The following is a 16,352-nucleotide window of genomic DNA, read 5'->3' on the forward strand; positions in this document are numbered from 1 at the left end:
CCAGACATTGCCCCTTCGGATTATCACTTGTTCCGATCGATGGCACATGGCCTGTCTGAGCAGCACTTCACATCATATGAAGATACCAAAAATTGGGTCGATTCGTGGATAGCCTCAAAAGATGAAGAGTTCTTCCGACGCGGTATCCGTATGCTGCAGAAAGATAGGAAAAAGTAGTGGCTAGCGATGGACAATACTTTGAATAAAACAATAAGGTACCGTTCTTTCACAATAAATGCTCAATTTTTGATAAAAAACGGCGGAGATTTATTTGTACTTCTAATATATTATCATTATTCATATATCTTCATACTAGTAATTGATACGCGATGCGCGACAGCAAAAAGTTTTCCCATTTATAGCGATTACGGCTAAATATGTGCCGTCTATACGTGCACTCTGTATTAGACTTTGTCGCAGCAAAAGGGTTAAAAATTACGTGCTCGTTATGTATTGAATGGAAAAGACAGATTTTCAGCAGCATAACATAACACCTGAAGCGCATAACTAGTATGTTGCATATCACTGATTCAAATCTTTTGAAATTTTGACTTTTGAAATATTTTTCTTAAATCTACATTGAAGCGAATTATTGTATTATATATTTTTTGTATTGTATATTTTCATTATCATTATAATTAATACCGTATTGTATATTTTTATTATTATAACATATAATATATAAATGATTTAATTATAAAATTATTATATTTAAAACTCATTATATTTAAAACTCATTTATTTATTTGCTACGCAATAACAAATATAAATAATAATTATTGTTAATGAATTTTAAATTTTGTATGAAATAAACATTTTATAAAAAGGAAAGAAGGCAGAAGAAATTAATCAGAAATTTTATATCTCTTTTTACAAAATTATTGTGTGTAAAAAAAAGACTTTTATTTTTAATAATCAAAATACATTATTCATAAGCATTTAACCAATCAGAATTAGATTTACAAAAGTGGTTACATATTTTAAGAATATTTAAATAAATTATAAATAAAATCAATGAGTTTTAAATATAATTCTATATGTTAGCGAGATGTAACACAATATAAAGAATTTAATCATACATATAAACTGCTTTATTAACTCAAGATAATAATCAGAACGGATTATAATTGCACAACAAACGTGACCAGACACGCGACGTCATAAGGAACACAAGTGAAAGAAGGAGCCTATCGATCATCGAATATAAAATCAAATATAGAATCGAAGATGTCGATAATATATCGCGATCTAGTTAGTTTGAGTGGAGCCACTTCGTTGCCCTAACATTATAATTAAAACATTTTAATTGTATGTTAAAATAATAAAAATATATAATACAATAATTCGCTTCAATGTAGATTAAAGAAAAAAAATTTTAAAGCTCAAAATCTCAAAAGATTTGAATCAGCGACATACTAGTCAAGCGCTACGTTACGTCGCTACCTGAAAGTCTGTCTTTTCCGTTCAATACATAACGTAAATTTTTAAACACGTTTTTCTCGCGCATGCTTGAAAGGATCATATTTACTTTACGACGAATTAATCGGATATGGAATATAATATATTTCAAGTTGAGCGAAATCCGTGATTCCACTGCCTGATGTTTCCCTTATGAGCTTAATGTATTATAGTTTTATCTTTTCACTAAATCATCATGAAATAATAATGACTCACTTTTCAAGCATTTGCGAAAAAAACATGTTTAAAGATTTATATGCTCGTTATATACTAAACGCAAGAACAGATTTTTAACTAACGGCATACAACGGATAAAGTCTGCTTAATACAATTCAAACTACGAATAAGCTATTTGGTAGCGCCGCATTGAGAACAGTAACGCCTAATGCTCAGATCAGTTTTTTATGTACTTAAAGTCGATGCTACCGCGTCAAGGCCGAATTTAGGGGAGGGCTACAGGGGCTGAAGCCCCTGGGGAGGCCAGGGGCCTCCACAAGAGGGGAGCCTCCACAACATAAATTTTTGAGTAAAATTTCAAATGGTATACAACACTTACAAGGAGAGGCTACGCTCTGCTCTTCACCAATTTTGATGAAATTGGAAGAAGTTAGGAGATACTATGTAGTTAATACCTGTAAAGCCTTTTTTCTGAATCGATTTTCTCGCTTTTCTATAATAGACTACTGGAAAATCACAATTTCAGAGCTATATTTCCTAATGTTGAAATTATCTTAAGAATGTACTTGGTGTTGATGGTGTCCAACTGTAGTGGAGAGCGCTCATTTTCAAAAATGAAGCTTATAAAAAATCGGCTACGATCAACAATGATACAAAACCGTCTGTCAAATTTATCACTGCTTAGCATAGAGAGCGATTTACTTCGGGAGCTGGATTTCACCGAAATCATTGATGATTTTTCATTGAAAAAAGCTCTTAAAGTATCGTTCGTCCAACGAAAATAATTTTATCTATTTATATCTTTTAATTTATATAGTCTATGTATGTTGCTTGACCTTGTTATGTCGCAATAAATTATTTAAACAATGTAAAAATTTCTATTTGATTTGGTTTAAAAATGGTTAGGGGCCTCCACCTCTTTATTGCCCCAGGACCTCCATATCTTTAAATCCGACCCTGTCGCGATCGTTTGATAAACGTAACGAGACTGCTCTCATTTCCGTTAGAGTTAGAAATATCCTTTCATAAGATTACTCACATGACTTGCATGAATGTGTCCATTCTAAACCATTAAAAAAAAGTATTGCTAGAAAAAAGCCTGAAAGCGATTATGCTGGTGTTTTGATGAGGTGCTTTCTATATGCTAGAGAGCAGCGTTATATATCCATTTTTGGATAATGTCAATCAAATCTTTTGATTCATAGTGTTGCATTCATTTTCGATATTGCTAATAAAGTCATCGTTTGATTCATGCATGTGCTATGTTCATTTTAAATTGTAGATCAAAAATGGTTATTTATGGAATTATACGTACATGGATTTATACGATTTATATGCAATAAAATAAATACTTTTATAATATTAGTTTTAAGACAAAAATGTCAAGCTTAAAAACAGCATTACATTAAACACAACATTAAATTAAGCTTTTAATTTTCAACAAATTCGATTAGATATGTATTAGTGCGCACTGCTATGTATATTAAATACTATTGTATACAAATTTACATTACAGTAATTAAAACTAAAATAAAAAATTAAATAATAATTAACAAATTAAAAACAATAATTAAAAAATTAAAAACAATAATTAAAAAATTGAAAACAATAATTAAACAATTAAAAATGACAAGTATGAACCAAGGATAATTGGAATGTAAAGAAGAAGAAAAAACATGGTAAATGTGCTGAATAAGAGACTCAGCCGCAATAACATATGTTGTTAAGGTCACTGTCCTAAGTAATATACAAAAGTTTTAACTGTCGTTTATTATTTATTAAAAAGTTATTAACAAAAAAATTTTACAAATTATGTGCAATTATTAGACACTATGTACGTTTTAAGAGTCAATGAAATGTACATGCGTAGATACAGTTTCCGCCCCACCTCTACAGGGGGTCTTCCGGAAGGTATAATAACCAAACCCAAATCTATTTCTAATTTAAAACTAAAATTTAGTTTGAGGTGTACCTTGCTTTGCGTGAAAAATTGCAAACCCATTTAAAATTAAAATTTGGTTTAAATCAAAATAGGTTTGGGTTGGATTATATCTTCCGGAAGTGGGGCCCTCCCACAGAGGAAACCCTCTGTATGACACTATGCATGTACTTTGCAAGATGAAATGAAGTTCACATGGGTTTCGAGGTGAAGTTCAGACTCTCTCCCATTTGATTCCGACTCTTTTATTAGTTTAGAATTCAGTTTAATTGCGGCAATTTGCAAGCAAGGGTGACGGGATCTGGTCAAAGAGGATGAGTGATAAGAAGAGAGAAATATTAAGGTGGAATGGAAATCATTTATTTCACACAAATAGATTGGTCAACAGATAATATATTTCTTTGGTGTAAAAGTATCATAATGTGATTACTGGCACGACGTAAAACAAAAGAAAGAAAAAAAGTTAGCCAACATATAAAAAAAATACCGATTTTTCCCGCAAAAAAATTTAAAATAATACTTTTGCGCTAGTCGAGCCAATATCTCTTAACAAGAAGAAATGAAAATGAGCGGAGACACCGAGTAATTGGGACACGCCTGATAATATATGATATTCTCCTTTAACAACTTTTACATAAAGTCATTCTAAGGACAATTGCTGCCGCCTTAATACATCAGTAGGTGCGAAAGATTAGAAAAGAGAAGGCCATGCAAAGTAAAGCATCGGAACCATGAAGCGGAGCTGCCTCGATAAACTACCCGGGAAAATTAATAGATGGATCCAAGGATTACAGCAAGACAGATCAAGGAAAAAAAAGACGAGCGACTGCCGAAGAATTCTCGCTTCTAGCTGACAAGGGAACGATACACTTTCATAAATTCAGATTGCTTTCAAATTGATATGTATCGATACAGCAAGAGGTCCCAAGAGTTCTATTAAGCTGTTTGCATCGGTTTTTCCCGGAACCCGAGAAAAAAACTGATAAAGTTTTGATATACAATGTTTCATTTTCATCGCCTTCAGACAAATATCTCGAAAAATATGGAAAATATGAAAAAATGTTTCGAATAAAAATTGCATGGTTTCAAGGGGGAAATAAGATGGCGCCAATGATTTGATCTTGAATAATTATTTGAAGGTCGTAAAAATTACCTTGAATTTCTTAAACGAAACACTATATATTATTACATATTGTTGTAGTTTACCTAGAGAGCTTTCCAAAATACTATCATAAAGCATTTTTTCATTAAGTACTTTTCGAGTTATGAGGCTTGAATGTCACAATATGTGCCAGCATTAGCATTATCCAAGGTGTACGCACAAATTTGCGCTGTCTATTTTAACTTCGGTAGCGCCCTTATTTGAAGAATTGAGGAATTAGATCCGAAGCTATCAAAAGCGAGCTGGTGCTCTATTCAGGTGGACTGATCGGTTGACGCTTCGCGCCATTTGTGGTTAATTTTCCTGAGAGGGTGAAGGTAAGAGATCGGAGATGGGAATGAGAGGAGACCATAGGATATCACGGCGATTGATAACAGAACTGCCTTAGAGAGCCTGTCATTTTACGCGGTTTATTTTAATTCGGAAGCCGCCAATATGCTATACTATATATAGGTATATATATATATATATATATATATATATATATATATATATATATCAAAACTTTACCGGCTTTTTTCTCGGGTTCCGAGAAAAACCGATACAAACGGCTTAATAGAAGAATTCTTGGGACCATGTTCTATCGATACATACCGATTTGAAGGCAATCGGAATTTATAAAAGTGTACCGTTGCCTTGTAGAAGGAGAAAATTCCTCAATCAATCAAAACAGAGATGTGGCAGCTACGAATACGGCCTTGAAAGCCGCAAGAATAATTGGGCCATGCGACGATCCTGTAGGACGCGAAAGCTCCGTGAATGGTCTAGAGCGATATCAATTCGCGTAATCCCGACGGACCTGTCACTCGTCACTGTTCGGCAGACCCTCGGGGAGAACGACAGCCCAGGAAAATTCGATTCGCAGATGCCGCGATCCGGGAGAACTTCAAGAAGCCACTGGTGAGACTGAAATCGATCCTTGTAAAGCTGCTAATTTCTCGTCAGATAGCTATCATTCGAACAAATATCGTAGCCTCGTAATTATTGTCTAAATTCCATTTTTGAGAAAGTAAGGTCCTTAGAAAATTTTGCATAGTCGATTAAAGACGACTGATCAGTAAGCGACTTTGTTCGAATTTTCTTAGAGTAAATGTCCTCTCTTTTGAATAGCTGACAGTCAACTTATTTGCGTCTTATCATTTTTTTATATCGCATCGAAATCATTGTTCACACGAGTTCACATACGTGATTGCGATTTTCAGCTACTGACGAATGCGATGTTGCGCCGATTTGTATAATATATTCCGGTGACTCTATTATGTCGTGACCTATCATCTTGTGAATTATTCTTTACCATAATCTTTCGATATATCTTATTTCCATCTTGTGACATATTTCGTTCGCGTTTTCGTTCAGGAATTGTTAATTAATTTTGGAAGAGGAATTTATATTTCGAGATATTTGCGAAATATGCAATATCGGATTATTTATTGTAATTGAAACAGAATATTAAGATTGTATTCGAAATTCATAGTTGCGAAATATTTGTGGTTATACAGTCGAATAATACTGGTGAGATATCAACATATTAATTGTATTACATTTGTTAACAATACGTCGAAACTATCATCGCGGATCAATTTCTTTTTTGTCAAACGTCGTAACATATTTCGATCTTTTAGTATTCATAGATAGATCTTTTAGTATTCATAGATATCATAATAACGAAAGCGAGTATTACTTGATAATTTTTTAATCTATTCAAATTCTTACTTGACGAGGCCGGGCCAAGCCTCGTACTGCGAGAAATTCCGGGCTTTTTCTTGTACTTTATACACCCGTGTGTTATATGATATCTTTATGCTCACTCGCGGTCAAATAACGGACACGCTCACTGCCGGATCATAGATTAACATTATACATCTTTTCCATCTGCAATAATTTGTGAATTGTTCTCACTGCTTATTTATTATTTTTCAAATATATTATATTTTTATTATTGTAACAATCTGTCTCTTTTCAGCTACCTAGCATTCTCGATCCTTTTCTTCCGATGAGTTCAAGCAAATCGCCCCCTCTACTATTTTTGTAAGAGGCTAGTGGAGCATATTCCGTCGCGATTAATTAATATTTAGAGTTATTTCTTATTGAGTCTTTGTTAGAGTGGTGCGTACTTCCGAACCTGATGCTAAAAAATTTAATATTTAAATTAATTTAACATTTAAATTTAATATTTAAATTTATTTAACATTTAAATTTTCAGAATTTTCGAAAAATTAAAGAAACTCGCGGAAGGTGTGCCGCTGGCTACAATCACCGGCCAATAATTAATAATTTCATGCCCTAATGTAAAAATAGCGGTCACACTATATTATTTTGTTAGTTCTCTCTCTCTCTCTCTCTCCTCCTCTCTCCTCTCTCTCTCTCCTCTCTCCTCTCTCTCTCTCTCTCTCTCTCTCTCTCTCTCTCTCTCTCTCTCTCTCTCTCTCTCTCTCTCTCTCTCTCTCTCTCTCTCTCTCTCTCTCTCTCTCTCCTCTCTCTCTCTCTCTCTCTCTCTCTCTCTCTCTCTCTCTCTCTCTCTCTCTCTCTCTCTCTCTCTCTCTCTCTCCTCTCTCTCTCTCTCTCTCTCTCTCTCTCTCTCTCTCTCTCTCTCTCTCTCTCTCTCTCTCTCTCTCTCTCTTCTCTCTCTCTCTCTCTCTCTCTCTCTCTCTCTCTCTCTCTCTCTCTCTCTCTCTCTCTCTCTCTCTCTCTCTCTCTCTCTCTCTCTCTCTCTCTCTCTCTCTCTCTCTCTCTCTCTCTCTCTCTCTCTCTCTCTCTCTCTCTCTCTCTCTCTCTCTCTCTCTCTCTCAATAATAATATTAATATGTAGAAAATCTCTATTAAGAAGATCTCTTAGAGGATTCGGCAAAAGCCCGAGCCAATTTCCTCCTTATTTGATTTCGACGATTCCGCGAGCACTTCCTAATCAATCGAATTTTGATATTTTTCACTTGTAAAACAAGGAGACATAGTACATATTCTTCCGTAAATCAGAAGTCGCGTGATATTATAAAATAAAATTCGTTCTTGCAAGAAATGATCTTTGGAATACATATATATTTTTTTCCTTTAAAAAAAGAAATATCGGAGGTTAATAGAAAGAAGTATAAGATAAGAGATAAAGAAGAGAAACCATAAATTTTCTCTGAATAAATTAAGAAATCCGAAGTAATGAAAGGAAATAACAATGGGAAATAATCATAAATTCTTACTGAGTATATCAGAGAATCCAAAGCGGTATAAGAAAATAAAAACGGGAAGTAATCTTGAATTCTCTCCAAGTAAATAAAAAAATCCAAAACGATGTAGGAAAATAATAAATGGAAATAAAGAAACTAAGAAGATAATGTGAGATCGATTAATTATTTAAGGAAAGTTTCGAGAACAAGAAAGGAAAAGCTAATAAGCCTGAAAATAAAAAAACATCCTCGTCATATTTTACAGTGCCTTTTTTACTTCCCTTAACAAACAGCTTAAAAAACATCCTTAAGACACTACTTTATCTTACTATAATCTTAACAAATTAAATTCTATCGTTATGGTCCATAAAAATACCATTCCTAAGGACCCGAATACGAATGTTGTATACAAAATTGAATGTAATAATTGCGACGCATCTTACGTTGGACAGACAAATAGGAAATTAGGCACAAGAATTAATGAGCTAAGATAAGAAACATATAATTAGAAACACAACGAACAATTCCGTTATCACTAAACACAAGTTAGATTTCAATCATGAATTCAAATGGGACGATGTTAAAATACTGGACAGAGAAGTTTTTTATAACAAAAGATTAATTTCCGAAATGTTGTCCATTAAACGACAACATAATGGCTTAAATTTACAAACGGATACAGAGCGTTTTCCCGATATGATGAAGTAATAAATAAACTTCCCAACATCTGAGAGTCATACACAGAAATTGTTATTGCTAAACGACTTATAGCTATTTTTTGGCCACTTGTGTCTTGGCCGTCGTTCACGAAGGTATTACTCGTTTAACGTCATACGACCCAACACCAATTTCTAAGACCACATTGTCCATGATTTTTTTCTCTTGGTAATGTAAGTTAGTTCTCTCTATACCTCATTAATTTCTACATATGTTATTATATTTAATACAGTTATTATTAGTTGATATTATTGTTATTACATTATTTTTATGTCCTAATATTGTTCTTCCTGTAAAGAAATTTATGTTTAGTTATATATTTTCTAACTTTTAAATTATTATTAGATTATACATTTTTATTCGATATGTAATTTTTAATTTTCTAATCTTCCCTTATCTTTCAAATTGGTTAGTTCTGACGTGATCAAATCGTATTATTGACAATTAGTTTTTATTATTATATTTGTATTCACTCTAAATTTTTTAGATAACGATTGTATTGCCTATGTTTGTTAATACAGGTTTAATTAACGGCTTTTACAGATTGCTTTTAAACGACACTCAAATTTGGGCATACTAACCCTAATTAGAGATGGTCTCCGTCAATCTCCAAGAACCGTTGAACCTGTTACTATTAATTATGGACATTCTTAGCGCTTCTAAGTTGCGTCCTCCCGACAATAAGTATATATAAAAAATGTCACCCAATATAGATGTTTATTTGCGTTATATTTCTGCGAATTTGCTTTATGATTTCCCTACTATTTAAATTTGCGCTGATGATGACTTAAAAGTAAGTCGAAACATTCGCTCATACGCTCATAACGTTATAAACAATTATATCCATCACATTTTATTTCATATTTCTTTTCTGATTCTTTTTGTATTATATTGTAGTTGCGATATAAATATATATTGATGCTGAGTTAAGTTAATCGGTTCGATTTACTATTTATTAAGAGCTATGAGAATATACAATAAATGAAGTTTTGAATTAGCTTTTTATCATAGATAATTCTCTAGGTGATTTACTGGTTGGCGACCACGAGTTGTTTATTAAATTAAAAATAAAACTTTTCTCACTGCAAAACACATAGTTATTTTTAAGAAAAAATATGTAATTTGCAATTAACAATTACATATTTTTTCTTTGAAACAACTATGTGTTTTTTTTATACCAATTAATTTCTCTCATTATTTTGTACATAAAAGTATTAAAGCAAGATAATCGAAAAATAAATATTTTACTAGATATTTTACGGTTTATACAAAATTAAGAAATGATTTCAAGCCTCATAACTCGAAAAGTACTCAATGAAGAAATACTTTATTATAGTGTTTTGGAAAGCTCTCGAGATAAGCTACACGAATATGTAATAAAAAATAGGGAGTTCCATTTAAGAAATTGAAGGTTACCTTTACGTCATTTACGCCTTTAGGTCATCTTCAAATGACTCTCCAAGGTCAAATCATTGCCACTATCTGATGGCCCCCTTCAAGCCATACAACTTTTATCTGAAACATTTTTTTGATTTTTCATTATTTTCTGAAATATTTGAGTGGATCACTTAAAATAGCCCACCCTGTATATACACACATACATATACAGGGTGTGAGTCCCAATTTGATTATTTGCGCACATTCCCGATCGGACACGACGACATTGATCGATCGGACACAGACCCGATCGGACACAGTCCTGATCGAATACAGTCCCGATCGAACACAAACCTATGTGAAGTCGTACAATAATAGACCTCGTTTCACACTGAAAACACAGGGCGATGTGAATTGAACTCACTTCGCGTGTAAAGTTGCAAACTCATGTGGAATCGTACAATAATAGACTTTGTTTCGCATTAAAAGCACAGGGCGAAGCATGTATCTGATCGGGTCTGTGTCCGATCGAAACTGTGTCCGATGGGATCTGTGTCCGATCGGGTCTGTATCCGATCGGGACTATGTCCGATCGAGTCTGTGTCCGATTGTGAATGTGTGCAATTGAGACGTCACAGATCACCCGTATCAGCCGAATATCTCAAAAACTGAGTGCGACAGACAAAAATATTTCAGACAAAACGGTAAGGCTTCAAGTAACGCATTACATGATGATATCAGTATGATCTTGAAAAGTGTTGTCAAGGTCATGTGAAGGTCAATTTCTTAAATGGTACTCCCTATTTTTTATTACATATTCTTGTAGCCTATCTCGAGGGCTTTCCAAAACAATATAAAAAATATTTTTTTGAGTTATAAGGCTTGAAATCATTTCTTAATTTTACATAAACCGTAAAATATCTTGTAAAATATTCATTTCTCGATTATTTTACTTTAATACTTTTATGTACAAAATAATGAAAGGAATCAATTGGTGTAAAGAAAATACATAGTTATTTTAAAAAATTTAATTGTTAATTGCAAATTATATATTTTTTCTTCGAAATAACTATGTGTTTTCTGTATACCAATTGTTTCCTCTTATTGTTTTATACATAAAAGTATTAAGGTAAGATAATCGAAAAATGAATATTTTACAAGATACAATTTTACGGTTTATGTAAAATTAAGAAATGATTTCAAGCCTTATAACTTAAAAAATACTTGAGGGAAAAATATTTTATTATAGTGTTTTGGAAAGCCCTCGAGATAAGCTACAAGAATATGTAATAAAAAATAGGCGGTTTTGTTTAAGAAATTGACGATGACCTTCACGTGACTTTCAAATGACTCTCTAAGGTCATACTGATATCGCTTTGTAATGCGTTACTTGAAACCTTACAACTTTTATCTGAATTATTTTTGTCTGCCACACTCAGTTTTTGAGATATTCGATTGATACAGGTGGTCTGCGACACCCTGTATATATATATTGTGTTGTACTGTATTTAACCGTATTTAATTTAAGATTATAACGGTTATACAAACACATTCTTTCAAGTTTTATATATATATATATATATATATATATATATATAAAACTTGAAAGAATGTGTTCGTACAACCGTTATAATCTTAAATTTGATAGAATATAACTTCATGGAGCGCGCGCGGACCAAAAGTTTCCTACAGTACATTGTTTCGAGATTGTACTATATGTTAAATTTTAATAATGTGTAATTTCATTTAAGAAATTCTAAAAATTAAAAGAGGTAAAAATTGTTCATTTTTATAAGTACTTTCAGAATCTGAATACAAAATACCAACTTTTTATTTGAAATTCTCAAAATACCAATATTAATCTTTTTAGAAATTTTTTTACAAAAGAAAAATAAAATAAAGTTTTAAAAATATTTTAATAAATTTTTGAATTTTATTAAATTTAGTGTATATTTTTGCCTTCTAACTTTTAAAGAAACACATCCCACTTTATCTTTGATTATTCTATAAAAAATTAAAGTGAATGATCGTTTTGGATTATTATAAAAAAAATAAGAAATATCAACAAATATAACAATAACGGAATTAAAAATTAAGCTAAGCTAAAAAAATTAAGTTTGAAAAATTAATATAATTGTCATATTTTACAGGTTTTAGAAAAGAAAGAATGGAAAAGTTTCCGCACAATGGTGGCAAATAATAGGCAGCTTCGGAGATGCGGCAAAAAGTTACCAAAATATTGTGACATCAACAATGATAGAAGAATCAGTATGACAGAATGGCTCAGCTGTCTCAATGCTCAGCATCCAACAACAGGTAATATATCTTTTTTTGTTTTATATTTTTTATTTTAAAAAAAGTTTAATTTAACTGAATTGAATTGAATTGAATTGAATTGAATTGAATTGAATTGAATTGAATTGAAACAATGGAAACATATTTTTTATTTTATCTCATAAACTTTAATATGATTTTTGGCATAGCTTTGAGATATGTTCTGGAAATATTATCTTGTATTAATAAAAATTATCACACAAAAATTAACACGTACAAATTCTATATCATCATTATTCTATATTCTTTTATTGTTTAGAAATGGTAAAGAATTGGTAGATTATTGGTAGATTATTTCAACATGATAAAAATAAAATATTTCAATATTTGTGATTATTATTAATTATAAACAATTTTCAATATATACAGTAGCTGTCGATATTTATTTAATGTCTCCACGATGCTCATCAAAATTTTTCGCGAACAATTAATGTTTAAGAAATTTACGCACTACCATCCGCGTTTGGCTCTTATTCGCTCGTTTCTTAAGTATCGTGTTATTAATTACATAGAGCTGAATTCTTTATCAATTTATTATATATGAATGTTTCAGCCGATGATTCTGAAAGAATGTCAACGATTCAACCAAGAAGACTAGGTCCAAATCCATTAGATCAGTTTCTCAGCGATGACGATTAGCAATATAATGTGGTAATAAATTGTAATTTTATAAGTTTGTATTTTTTCATAAAAAAACAATCACTTATGCTATTGAAATATAAATAATTTACTGGAATTTTTGAAATTTTACTTTTTTGCCATTTCCTATTTAATTATTTTTTTCTTATTGGTTTAACATTATTTTGAAGAGTTCGATTATTTACAAATTGAAATTTTTAAAAAATTAGAATTCTTGATTTTTTACTTTAGATATCTTTGTATAATTACTTTTTCGATGCTTTGCCAACTTTTGGAAAGCTCACCAATTTATTTATTTTATTTTTTCATATTTGTATTCTCAAATTGTAACGAATTGTGTTTGGCATATCGTCACTATCTGACCTCCTGGACCGATGAACTGCCCGGATACACTAGGGGTAATTATGTATAAAAAGGGCCCACCTTCGTAAATGTGTTATTGACGTATGTTGTGAAGATGTTATTTCTGATTAACATTCTGAAGGTTCTAATCGGCAGTCGTTCTTTATTCAAAAATTAACAAATAAATGTGAGAAACATTGACATAAAGATTTTACTTTATTTGTTCACCGATTTGCTTCATTTTTAAATATGTTATAAGGGAGATTTTCCCGAGTAATTTCATATATATATGACATTACTCGATATATATATATATATATATATATACAGGGTGTCCGTCGATTTTCGACCAAAATGAAATAAATAAGTAGATTGGCTCGAATTAAGAAGGAATGACCTGTATTGTTTTGGGATTGTCGCAATAATTAACGAAATATTAAATAAAAAAGATCGGCCAATCTGCGTGAGTAAAAGCGCGCGGCGACGATAGTCGTCCCACCGTAATCCGATACTACGAGCGCGGCGAAGCGGTGGGCGGGTCGCTCTCCGAGACATGATGGTGGTTTGCGATATATCGCAATACCGCGCCGAAAAATGACCCGTCCCCCCTTTTCGTGGCGAGAAAATGATGCGCTATCATTTCCACACCACCTTGCGGTAGATAGCATGGTGCGCTTTTTTTATAGTGGTTTCTCCCATAGGCCTATTCCACTCTCAATTTGAAAATTATTCAAAATGCCATTACTATACGCTGAATATATCGTAAATGTAAAAAATTAATGGTGACAGTACCTTTACAAAAATTGATCCGTGGTTGAAAATTCCTCGATAAAATGTATTGCACACGTTAATAATGATACGATGATAAAATGCTTCAAGAATGCTTTCTTCATCTCGTACACGAAGACGCACTGTTGGACCGGTTATCCCGATATTATGCACGACACTCAGTTTCACATAATTATTGCACAACACGTAAAATTGTACGGCCACTTGATTTTGGTGCACGCCCGAGAAATGATTCCATGTAAATTGCGGCCGCACGATAAGTATTTTCTCCCGCTATGCCACAATCATATCCGTACATTCCTACAGAGTACACTTCATTTTCTCTGTTAATTTACTACGCAAACACAAGATTTTTATTAAAACGTCTTAGCTCTCGCACGCTGTTACCAGACTGCGTACGCCAGCAGCACGCACTACAGCTGACAGTTGAGCGGACTGTGAGTGTAATCATAGTGCGCAGGCGTCGAACTTACACGTACGCTTACACTCACATGTTCGCTCAGCTGTCAGCTGTAGTTGCGTGCTGCTGGCGTACGCAGTCTGGTAACAGCGTGCGAGAGCTAAGACGTTTTAATAAAAATCTTGTGTTTGCGTAGTAAATTAACAGAGAAAATGAAGTGTACTCTGTAGGAATGTACGGATATGATTGTGGCATAGCGGGAGAAAATACTTATCGTGCGGCCGCAATTTACATGGAATCATTTCTCGGGCGTGCACCAAAATCAAGTGGCCGTACAATTTTACGTGTTGTGCAATAATTATGTGAAACTGAGTGTCGTGCATAATATCGGGATAACCGGTCCAGCAGTGCGTATTCGTGTACGAGATGAAGAAAGGATTCTTGAAGAATTTTATCATCGTATCACATTATCAACGTGTGCAATACATTTTATCGAGGGATTTTCAACCACGAATCAATTTTTGTAAAGGTACTGTCCATTAATTTTTTACATTTACGATATATTCAGCGTATAGTAAATGGCATTTTGAATAATTTTTAAATTGAGAATGGAATAGGCCTATGGGGGAAACCACTATAAAAAAAGCGCACCATGCTATCTACCGCAAGGTGGTGTGGAAATGATAGCGCATCATTTTCTCGCCACGAAAAGGGGGGACGGGTCATTTTTCGGCGCGGTATTGCGATATATCGCAAACCACCATCATGTCTCGGAGAGTGACCCGCCCACCGCTTCGCCGCGCTCGTAGTATCGGATTACGGTGGGACGACTCTCGTCGCCGCGCGCTTTTACTCACGCAGATTGGCCGATTTTTTTTATTTAATATTTCGTTAATTATTGCGACAATCCCAACACAATACAGGTCATTCCTTCTTAATTCGAGCCAATCTACTTATTTATTTCATTTTGGTCGAAAATCGACGGACACTCTGTATATATATATATATATATATAAGGGTCGGACTCAAATAGTTTTGGAGATATAGGCTGAAAAAGGATAAAAATAATAAATACAAAAATAAGATAAACCTTCGGAAAACCTACCTATATAAATAATGGATAAGAATATCCAATTTTTATATATTTTTACCTCTTAAACACGAATATGAAACTTAAAAATAGCGGTCGAACTCGCAAGTCAAAGAAAAACACAAAAAAAAGGTAAATTAAAGGTAAATAAAAAAAGGTAAACAATTTAAATTTATATAAAATACAATTTAATACAATTTAAAAATATCACAAATGTATGTGTACACACACGCGCGTGCGCGCGGAGCTGCAAGGGGGGGTGCAAGGTGGAGCCTTCGGTCCCCTCTCCCACAACCACCCCGCCGGTAGGCAAAACGGACCTCGCTTTACAACTTACAGCATATATATTGTGATTGAACTCTTCGCAATGCGTCCCTTATTGGCGGGGTGGTTGTGGGAAAGGGGGCCGAAGCCCCCCTCCCCTGTACTCCCCGCGTGTGTGAGTGTGTGTTGTGACGTGGCCGTCACGCCGCGTACATCCGCCCCGGCAATCTTGACGGGGCGCGGGCCGAGTGGCCGCGTCAAGGGTCAAGAGAGAACTATCGCGCTCCCCGGAGAGACGAGTGACTCCGTGTTGTATTGCGTATATTATTAATTTTTTTTCTACTATCTTTTTACTTTGTATCGAGTCGAGTCTGAGGCGCCTCACCACCGAACACCGAAGACCTGGGGAGAACGGCATCACCTCCCCACGACAGCGAAGAACGACAGCCAAAGGACATTCCTGAGAGCGGAGGATCCTGTCCCGGAAAGCCCGGCATCGTGGGTCC

General features: G+C 33.6%; 1 protein-coding gene across 1 annotated transcript in view; it reads left to right on the plus strand.

The window, feature by feature from the left end:
• LOC105259517 (SPARC-related modular calcium-binding protein 2) overlaps window positions 1–13,058 on the plus strand; it is a 156,564-nt gene extending 143,506 nt beyond the window's left edge. The window contains exons 8-9 of the mRNA XM_025414539.1: window positions 12,139–12,304; window positions 12,876–13,058. Coding sequence (XP_025270324.1) covers window positions 12,139–12,304; window positions 12,876–12,961 — 252 coding nt within the window. The 3' untranslated portion in view covers window positions 12,962–13,058. The remainder of the gene's footprint in view (window positions 1–12,138; window positions 12,305–12,875) is intronic.
• Window positions 13,059–16,352: the final 3,294 nt, after the last annotated feature.

The sequence above is a fragment of the Camponotus floridanus genome, unplaced genomic scaffold, assembly GCF_003227725.1.
Source record: "Camponotus floridanus strain SB8 unplaced genomic scaffold, Cflo_v7.5 scaffold83, whole genome shotgun sequence".
In the NCBI taxonomy this organism is placed as follows: domain Eukaryota; kingdom Metazoa; phylum Arthropoda; class Insecta; order Hymenoptera; family Formicidae; genus Camponotus; species Camponotus floridanus.